This window comes from Melanerpes formicivorus, unplaced genomic scaffold, assembly GCF_026170545.1.
Source record: "Melanerpes formicivorus ecotype bairdi unplaced genomic scaffold, bMelFor1.0.p_v2 SCAF_38, whole genome shotgun sequence".
Lineage (NCBI taxonomy): Eukaryota > Metazoa > Chordata > Aves > Piciformes > Picidae > Melanerpes > Melanerpes formicivorus.
The window spans coordinates 4,647,297-4,657,556 of NW_027142390.1; the positions used below are offsets into that span (position 1 = coordinate 4,647,297).

The 10,260-nt window shown below is 53.6% G+C and overlaps 1 protein-coding gene across 1 annotated transcript; it reads right to left on the reverse strand.

The window, feature by feature from the left end:
- Positions 1-390: 390 nt before the first annotated feature.
- On the reverse strand, positions 391-7,108 carry DUSP7 (dual specificity phosphatase 7). The gene is made up of 3 exons (XM_068157907.1): positions 6,437-7,108; positions 3,647-4,075; positions 391-1,143 (listed from the first exon to the last, which is right to left on the reverse strand). Exons 1-3 carry the CDS (start codon positions 6,846-6,848, stop codon positions 836-838), a joined length of 1,149 nt encoding a protein of 382 aa, XP_068014008.1. The 5' UTR covers positions 6,849-7,108; the 3' UTR covers positions 391-835.
- Positions 7,109-10,260: the final 3,152 nt, after the last annotated feature.

Genomic DNA, 10,260 nt, shown 5'->3' on the forward strand with positions numbered 1-10,260 from the left:
AGAGTTTGTGATTGTGAGTGCAGGAGTGGTGAAGAGGTTGCATTTAAGCCCAACTGGCCTTCACACATCAAACAAAAGCTTCCTACCAGATGCTAACAACAACAGCAGCAGCATGTATCTCTCTCTGGAGTACCCAGTAATATGCCAGGACATACCAAGGCTTCACAAAGTGTGCAAAATGCATTTGGTCAATATAAACATTTGATTAAAAAAAAAACAAAAACCACAAAACAAAACCAAACCAAAAACAAGAAACAGAATAAAACACTGGTTTTTGCAACCTTGTCTCTGTACAAACAGTCAGGAACTTACATACTTAAAAAGAGTTTGAACCCAATGCTCGAGTAAGATCTACCTTTTTTTTTTTATGTTTGTTTGGTTTTTAAATGAAAAAAAAAAAAAAAGTAAACTTGGGTTTTAAAACAGTCTTGGCCCAACACCTCTTTTGTTTTTTTTTTGTTCAAGGCTTCCAAGTGCATAAATCTCCTCACTCTCCGCAGCAAGCTAACCCCCTGGTAAGCTCTTCGCGTTGTGCGCGTGCTCTGCCAGTCCCAATGCACCCAGGAAAGCGGTTATTGCCGGTAACAGCTGCGTTCAGAACGCTGTAACATCGCCCGGAGTAAAGGACCCTCTGCAAAACGACTACCTCTTCAGTACCACTTTGATCAGGATACTAGCGAACGGCATTAGCCTTCTTAAAGCAGCGATCAGGCACCTCCGCCCAGAGAAGCTAGTCCTTCCAGAGCTGCCTGGCAAGACAGATACTTTTGTAAGAGTTGAAATGCTCAAGAGAAGCGAATTCAATGCTCGAGTTCCCAGCCAGGTGCCATCCCCTTCATGTGGACTCCAGAGTGTTCAGCTGAAACAGGTTGTGGTTGGTGGGGGTGGTGAAGTAGAGCTGTTCGCTGGGCGAGCGGTTGTCGCACGGGCTGTTGAGTCCCAGAGTCCTCTCAAAGTCCAGGAGCTGGCCCATGAAGTTAAAGTTTGGGGAAATGTTGGATTTTTTCCTTTTCACAAAGTCATAGGCATCATTCAGGGACAAGTTGAGTTTTTGCATCAAGTAGGCGACAGTGACTGTAACAGACCGGCTGATGCCAGCGAGGCAGTGAACAAGGATCCCACACTTCTTGGAACGGGCCTCATCTGAAACAAGACAAGGGGAAGGGGGAGTCTATTATTCTGCACCAAAAATGCATGGCTTTGGAGCAGGGCCACATGGCAGCTGCAAGCTCCCAAGACAAGGATGACTGCCAGAACTGGATCCCCCTGCTCCTAGTGACACCCTCTTATGTCCTCTGACACCCACATCTCTCCCCTGAAGGGTTTCTGAGATATTCCCACTGCATGGTGAAGCTGCACATCCCCATTCTCCATAGCAAGGTCAAGCATCCCATGTGCTTGAGAAGAATTAATCAAGCCTGGCAACACATCCCTCAGCTAGGTAGCATTAGTACCTTAGAGGGCATGTGGAGCTGGAGGCATCAGCTCCAGCAAGATGCTGGTGGTCAGACACAGCACACCATCTCAATGCCAACTAACTAGGGAAAGCTGCACACTCAATGTGAGGCTACAGCCCAGCACCACGCAGCCTATTCTCTTCTGCTGTTCCTCTCCTCCTTCCAGTGGAGAGTTAGTTATGTGAATGTAGTCGAAGCCAATCTAAGCAGAGTCTGAAGTGCAGGAACTTCCCTTATTGTGAAATCCTTCCTTAGGATCGACAGCAATGCACTTAACTACAAACAAACGCTTGTGCCGGAGGAGCCTCTCAGGATGAATGGTAGCGGGGAGGAGGAATGCAGGCTGGACCAAAAATGGCGAGAGAACAGCGAGGAAATTTCCCCTCCCTTGCCACTGACTGCAAAGCACACACACACACACTCATTGTGCGTGGCGCAGCCGGAACAGTGTGATCCCTTTATGAATTGATATCTCGGTGCTGAAAGAGGGACACGCTGCCGAGAGTGCTGAAGGCACGCAAGCACCCAGCGCTGCTTGCCCCTGCGCGGCCCTGGCTGAAGTCAGTCGTTTGACTGAGAGCTTGGCAGCGAGGAGGAACGTGGCAGGAGGAAGAGGATCCTCAGGCCAAGACAGAGGTAAGAGACACTCTGGCACCACAAGCACAGGGAAAAGCAAAGAACATGTAGGCAAAAAAATCCAGACCCGAATCATGACAGGCTGTTAGCCCAGCCTCCAAAACCAGGCAAGAATTTCAAGTGCAACTGCTCCCCAGCACACCCTTCCTCTCAGTTTCTCCATCTGCAACATCCTTCAGAGACAGTTTTGCTTTTCCTCTGACCTGCACTGCATTTCTTGGTGTTTGGTTTTAGAGTGAGGTAATCCCCCATTTCCTGTCATTAACTGGGAAGCACAAGTGCAGCACTGGGAGACATCCTCTGACCGGAGCAGATGGATCCCAAATGCCACATGCCAGCAGGGACCCCATACCTCACCCCTGACATTCAATACCACACGCTCCACGCGGGAAGTACAGACGGGACATCAGAGAAGTTCCTGCTGCCACACTGAATCAGCCGCTTCTGACCACAACCATGTTACTAGAGGACAGAAGCTGGAGGCTAAGCAGAGTAATGTGGGAATCAGGATTTCCAACAGCTGAAAAGCAGCTGAGGACCTACCACTGCTCTGCCCCACTTCAGGCCTTAGGGCACAGCAAGTGAGCACATGCAGTGGGGTCTGAAACAATGCTGCTGTACCAAAGCAGCACTGAAATGGGTTGCAGAGATTTCAGTCTGAAGGTAAAGGTCTCCTCTCACCTTTACATACCTTAAAGTTTTAGACTAGGTATGAAGCCACAGGGCTTTTAAAAGTTAATGGTGGTAATGCCTACCTGTGCCATTCACCCTCCATAAATCAGAGCTGATTAGGCTAACAATCAACACCAGCAGACAGCACAGGTCACACTGGAAGGACACTTCCCTATTCAGCCCAACAGACTAAGAAGCAACTTTCAAAGTCAGCACCAGCCTGGGAGAAGAGAGATGTCCCTGCTGTACACATCCCTAAGACTAGCCAAAGCTGTCTCAGGGGCTGCCTGCAGGGAAGTTTTTCCATTACAATTGTAATCACTAACTCACTGTGTTGACACTTACCTTAGGAGAAGTATCCATACAAGGAGTTAGTTACACTAGGGCAACTTACAATGGGATCACAGCTACGCTAGCAAATCCTCTCAGGAAAAGAAAACAGCCACCCCATGCCACATCTTAACCACACTTGGGGATAAGGAATTGCTGGCACCAGCCACGTTATTGCAGCTCCCATCAACACTCATTCCTCTGAGCAAAGCAGGCAAAGGAGCTCCCCACCAGCTCTGTTCAGCCATTTCACACCAGTGCAAATAACCATACAAGGGCAAGAGACAGCAGGGCTGGGCCTGGCAGGGCCAGTCCTGCCACTTGCAGGTAACTCAGCTAAGGTGCTGCAAGAGGGCTGAATTTTGGGAGGCCTCCTTGAACCCAGCCAACTCAACACACAGCAGAAGTGTCACCTCGGCAGCATGACACTCAGCTGCTAAGCTAGCGCCGGTGCTGTGCCCCGGAAAGGTGAGGCCAGAGAAGAGCTGGGAAGCTGCTTGCCACATTCCCAAGTGGTGAGTAGAAAAAGAGATGTTCTGCCAGCTACCTACCAATGAAAGCAATGGCCTCAGGAAAGAACTGTGAGAGGTTCTGGCTCCAGTGATCTGAGATGGGGATCTGCTTGTACTTGAACTCTCCGTCGTGCTCAAACATGTTCGGCAGGTTGGGAGTCACATTCAGGATGTATTTAATGCCGTATTTGCCCAGGACATCCAAGTTGGTCGAATCTTTGGCACAGCCCAGGTACAGGTAAGGGAGGATCTGGACCGGAAAGGCAGGCTGATTGTTAGGGATGGGGCTTCCGTCCGACTCAGTGGCACTGCTGGGTTCCCTGTCGGATTCGCCATCCGAGCAGTCGGAGCTTATCCGCAGCCCTCCCAGGCCAAGGACCGAGGCGGGGGGAGAGTTGCTGGGTGAGGAGCTGTCAAGGTTCGTCTCGCAGTGCTCCGAATACTCAGTCTGAAACTTGTTAAAGCCACCTAGGAAGGGAGAAAGGAAAGGAGAGAGGAAGAGAAAAAGCTGGTTTATTATTCAGAATGGGAAATCCTTCTACCTGCACAGTATTTAACAGGTCTCTGCCAGCAAGAGGTTGGCATGCCTTCCCAAGGAAGGCATCTCCCTGCTCCCTCATCTTCCCTGGGCAGACTGCTACTGAGCAAACAGGTCCCAGGAAACCAAAGAGCATTTCTTACAAAGTCCTGTATTGTTTCTGATAAACAGGGGGCAAATTTCAATTCCAAAAGAAACAAACAAACAACAAATAATCAATGGCAAGAGACAGTTTTGCCTCATTTAGCTTCTCAGAAGTAGGGTTCTGGGGCAGTTTAGGCAAGAGCTATTATGCCACCTAGACAGAAGAGCACAAAAGTATCTGCATCTGAAAAGACAGAGCAAGAAAAACAACACATTACCCAGCCCAGACACTAAAAGGCAATAAAACAATCCACCTTCAAGCAGGAAAAGGGGCTGTAAGTTTTGCCAGAAAGCACCTCACACCTGATTTACAGCTAAAAACATCTTTTGCAACGAAGCAGGGCCATGGGTTTGTTCCTCACCCAAACTGCAACGAGCTTGAGGAGGGATAGGCCCCTTCTAAATCCTTTTCCTCCAGCTCCTCAGCTCAACAGCTTAGGAAGGAAAGCAGAGGCAGGGAAGCAAAAATCCCACCGGTCTACCTCCTTTCCAGGCAATATTAAACCAGAGCTCAGCCATGGGTATCTGACACTGACAAATGGTTTAATTAGAAAGGCCTCCTGGAAACTTTGTTAGCGAGTTCGGCAGTTGCAGCGGGGTCACTGAGCAGGACAGACAGCTCCTGCCACATCCATTCATGAAACAGGCTCGTCCTCGTCCTCCTCCTCCTCCCCCTCGGACCCCCCCGCGCCGCCAGACAGCGCCGAGGAGCCATTTTGGAATTTTAATTGGAAACATTTCCCACCGAGGCTCCCGGAAAAAGGCAGAGAAAGGGGCTCAGCTCCTCCCCTGCCCATCGGGGAAAGGCTTAGGAGTAACTTCAAAGATGCTCCTTCCTGCTCGTGATGAGGACAAAGGGGGAGAGAAGAGGGTTACGAAGCGAAGGTGCAACGGAGCCCATCAGCAAACCTCAAACTAGGATGGGATGGGATCGAGTGCTCACACACCGGCATGGGCAGGGTGCAGAGGGGCAAAGGGAGGGGAAAGTGGCATCCAACCCTACGCTTGCCACCCACCGCATCACCTGTCAAAAGGGCTCACAGCTGCCCTGAAGGCCGGTCCCCAAGTACCTGACTATCACCGCAATCCTGTACCAAGGGATCCCCCAGCCACCCAGAAAGGCTCCACGAAGAAGCAGCAGCGGTTTTGTAAGAGCTTCAAGCGGCAACTTTTCTCACCGCTCTCCCCCCTGCACACACTCGCACACACACACACACACTGCTCCGCTCCCCTCCAATTCCTGCCTCAAACCCGCCACCCAGCGACCGGACTGGGAGGACGGGCAGGGTCCCAGCAGCCAGCCGTGGGCTCAGTTCAACCCGCTGCGGGGGCCGGCTGGGATCTTTCAAAACGGCTTAAAACAAACAAACAAACAACAAGACAAAAAAACCCCACACCACCAAAACACAAAACAAAACACCAAGATCCCCAGGCGACCCCAAGCCCTCAGGAATGGGCCTTGCGCGGGGGACTCGGCTCCCCGCTCCTTTACCGCCCTGCCCCGGGGGAGCAGCCGGGCTGCCCCCTCTCAGCCCCGCCGGCATTTCCAGGGAAAGGGGGAGAAAACCCCCAAGAGCTCGCTTGTCGGAGATGGGAGTGAGAAGGGAAAAGGGGGAAGGGGGTTCTCCTGCTACCCCTAAGATCTGGGCATCCTTTCCGGAGATGGAGAGGAGCCCGGCGCTGGGTCGGGGAGCCGCCGAAATGCTCCCTCCGGGAGACAGCGGCAGTGTCCAACCAGGGTGAGCTTGCGATGGGGCAGCGCTGGAGGGGCAGCCCCGGTGGCAGCAGGGTTGCGGGGCTCCCTCCCACCACTGCCGGGGAAGCGACGCAGGAAGAAACGGGGCACTCCCGGCCGCTGCCAGCCTGCGACCATTTTGTGCGGGGGATTACAGCGGGATGCAGAGGAAGCAGGGGGGAAGGGGGAAATAGATACATATATGTTTTTAAAAACAAAAATCAGAGGGGGGGGGGGGGGTCGCGGGGAGGAGGAAGGAAAACAACCCAGCCACCCCCGGCCGGCCAGGGCACGAATGCCCAGCGACGCAGGGGCTGGGCGAGGGCTGCGGAGAGCCGAGGGGGGTGTTACTGATGGACAAGGGCGGCAGGAGCCGGACGGGGGTGAAGAAAGGGCAGAGAGGGCACCTCACCTTTCAGGTAGTAGGCTTTGCAGCCATCATCGCGCAGTTTCTGGAGCAGGAGCCCCAGGACGGAGGTGGCGGCACCTCCGTCCTGCCAGTCGGCGGTGGCCTCGTCGTAGAGCAGCACGGTGTCGGCCTTGCAGCGCTTGACGAAGCGCTCCTTGTCCTCGTGGTTGGGGATGATGGAGCGGATGGGCAGGTTGCCCTTCTTGAGGCGGCGGAGCATGAGCCCGGGAATGGCCAGGTTGATGGCCGTCTCGATGTGCGAGCTCTCGAAGAGCTCGTGGGGGCGGCAGTCAAGCAGTAGCAGCGATCGGCCGCCGCCCGACTCCAGCTCCTCCTGCAGCCACTCCGCGCTCTTGCACGGCATCGCCGCTGCCATGGGCGCCCGCGGGGAGCTCCCCCAGACCTGCGTTTTCATGAGGCTCGGCAGCGGCGGCCGCCAGCGCCCGGCCCACCGGCCACCCACGCGGCGGCCGGACGCGGCCCCGGCTCCGCTCCTACCGCTATCTGCCCCCTCTCCCCGGGCCGGGGTGGGTTTTACGCTGTGCCGGACACGGCGCGGCGCCGCTCCGCTCCACACGGCCGTGAATGCGCGCTTGCCTGCGGCCCGGAGCGCGGCGGCCCCCGCTCTGCCCTACGCGTTGCGCCCCATCCCGGCGGCCTCAATTAAAGCGGGGCTTCGCCGGCGGCTCGGCGTGTCATGCCTCGGGAGGCGGGGCGGGCGGCGGGGCCGGCCGAGCAGCAGCACGCCCCGCCCGGCGCCCATCGCCTCAGCGCGGCCCCGTGCGCACGCCCCGGGCGGCGCGGCCCCGAGCGCAAGACCCTCCCCCAAACGCGCGTCACCGCCTCCCGCCACGCCCCCAGGGCCAATGGGGGGCGCTGGGGCGGAGCGGCCGAGCCCAAATATGGGCGTGGGCGGGGCCGAGCGCGGGAAGGCGCGCGGGGGTTGGCGCCCACGGAGCCCGGACCCGCCGCCGGGCACATCCCGCCAGGGCGCCCCGGGCTCCTCAGTCCCCTCCGCGAGTGTTCAGTCAAAAGGCTAAGAAAAAGCGACGGGAGCGAAGCGGCCCGGCCCTCGGGCCGGTGGGTTTGCAGTGGGTCACGCCCTGCCCCACCTCGGTCTTTAACAGGAACGCAAAATAAACTAAACTGAGGCTTTTTGGAACCGAGGTTCCAAACTAAAATTGACTGAGACTCATTAGGCTTCCGGATTCCCTTCCATTCCCAGAATGAACTTCAACATTTCACATTTACATACTCTGTTATTTTTAGAGTATCTTCCTTATTGGTACCACTACTATAAATATAAACCTTTTGTGTTGCAGTATTGAAGTTGCAAGACAGGAATGGAACTGGAGGCATCCTTCTGGTTTCCTTCCATCTTTTATATGCCTCGGCATGTGAATCAGTCTCCTGGTACCAGAAGTTTTCCGTGCCTCACACAAACTGTTCCTGTTACAAAATAGACTTGATCTTTCTCTTTTTAATGAGCAGGATGACATTAAAGACACGGGGTTTTGTATAAGCTACTTCTCCTGCAGTCTATTTTCACCATGCAGGCAGTCAAACGTTGATGAGTTGCTCGGAGAGGTTGTGCAATCACCATCCGTGCTGGTTTTCCAGAGTCAGCTCAGCACAGCCTGGAGTAACCTGTGATTACCTCAGGGCTGACCCAGGTTTAAGCAGGAATTTTGACTAGAGCCCTCCTGTGACCCCATCTCACTTTGGTTATCCTACAAGCCCTTGTTTTCCAAGTTTCCATGAGTGGGAAGGGGAATGGCTCTTCCTCCCTTGTCTGGGACAAATAAGCCGTTCCTTTCCCCCCCCCCTAACTTCTGTTCTCTTTAGCCTCTTACTATGAACTTCACCAGCAAATAGTGTTATAAAGGGAAGAGCCAGGGTCTGTCTCACCCTCAGATTCCCAGGTCTCACCAGGGTTTTTTTCCCAGCTGGCTGGATTTCAAGACCTGGGCTGTATTTTGTGTAACAGGAAAGATATTGTTCTTTGAAACACCACACAGACATACAAACACAGGCACTCATGCACATGCAGAGTCTTGGCTGTAATATACAACACATAATACTGTTTAAAACTCTGCTTTTCAAACAACTCAAGGCCAAAAAAAAAAAGTATGTAAATCAGATTGTATTTGAAGGCATTTTTCATCCAGCCAAGGTCTGTCTTTCTCAAAGCCAAGATCTACTACTGAAGCTGTAACAGAGCTCCTGTCTCACCAGTGGGCTTTTATATACCCCCGACACAGCAAATATCCCAAGGAGGCCATTTCCCTTCATCTTTAGTACAAAAGCAGCACTCAACTGTGTTGGGATCCCTGTCTCCTCTTAGTGTAATTCACAAGATTCAGCACAGCCCTTGAGCACCTGCTTCACTTCGGGCACAAAGAGCATCCCGTTGCAAAACCCTCTGCCATTTCAGTGAGGCCGCGCTCAGAACTGCTGGTGGATTTCATCGGCATCAGCAAAATAAACAGCTTGTTCTACATCACTTTTTGTGTGTGTGACTCAAGCATGCCCGAGAAAGCGGAACAGCAGAAGCTGTCCACTTCCCCTTGCCCGGTTTATTTTTACCGCTGGTTGCTGTGGGAAGCTATTGTGATTCAGTGTTGCAGTAGGAAGTTACTAGCGCTGCTCTTGCAGCAGAGGATGTTGAGGTTCTTATGCAAGCCACAGTCAGAGTGAAAATAGCTGACCTTTCAGTATGTTTATCAAAGCACCTTCAGTTCACAAGGGGAACAGCAGCGGGTTGTGCTTACATCTGGGTCTAAAGCCCTTGGTGTACCGAAAGTCTTGTGGGGACTCCCTGGCTCCTCTGTGGCGGTGCGAGGGAGGCAGGTGGTAACCGCCGGCGTGCGGTGCTCTGAAACCAGAGGAGAAATGGTTCAGCTCCATTTTGCGGTCTCATTAGCAACCACAAAAGTTTCGGGACAGGCTCTAGGCTCATCAGCTGCCAAAGCAAGTCCAGATTTCACCCTGACGAGCGCCGAAGTAAAACGATGTCACCTAACACTCGTGTGGCATCCTCCGCCTGCCCAGCTAGGAGCTGAGTAATATCGGGAGAGGTTCCCCTCGCTTATCCCCTCTCCGGGCCCTCAGGAGTACGGCTCATCCTGGTGAATTCCTCCTGGCACCCAGCAGGCAGGCACAGGCAGGGCTGGTAGCTGGCAGCAGCGGGTGCCAGCCTGTCGCCGTGCTGCCCTCTGGAGTCAGCCGCTCCAAAGTGCACCTCAGTCAAAACAAGCCAGAGCTCAGCCTCCCAGCGCCGGGCTCCCCCTGCCAGACTCTGCGTCCTCCCCGCAGTGACCGGGGATGCCATTCATAGAATCACAGAGGGGCTTGGGTTGGAAGGGACATTTAGAGCTCATCTAGTCCCTGCAGTGAACAGGGACATCTTCAACTAGATCAGTTTGCTCAAAGCCCCATGCAACCTAGCTTTCAATATTTCCAGGGATGGGGCATCTACCCCTTCTCTGGGCAACCCGTGCCAGTGTTTTACCACCCTCATTGTAAACCATGTCTTCCTTATGTCTCCCTTCCTTTAGTTCAAAATCATTACCCCTTGTCCTGTCACATCAGGCCCTGGAAAAAGACTGTCTTCCTCTTGATTTACAGGCCCCTTTAAGTACTGAAAGACAGCAGTAAGGTCTCCCTTGAGCAACCTCTTCTCCAGGAGGGTTTCTTCCGTGAAAGAAGAAATCTCTGCTCTGCAGAGAGCCATGGGTACCCCCCTCAAATCCTCTCCCAAGGAAAAGAACCTGACACTCACCTCTCACCCTGAAATAACGCAGTTCAGAAGCATGCAGGCTGGGATC

Coding starts and splice junctions, on each gene's coding strand:
- DUSP7 (XM_068157907.1), bottom strand. CDS start 6,848: ATGAAAACGCAGGTCTGGGGGAGCTCCCCGCGGGCGCCCATGGCAGCG. Junction 4,076..6,436: donor CAAAGCCTACTACCTGAAAG/GTGAGGTGCCCT, acceptor CTCCCTTCCTAG/GTGGCTTTAACAAGTTTCAG. Junction 1,144..3,646: donor TGAGGCCATTGCTTTCATTG/GTAGGTAGCTGG, acceptor GTCTTGTTTCAG/ATGAGGCCCGTTCCAAGAAG.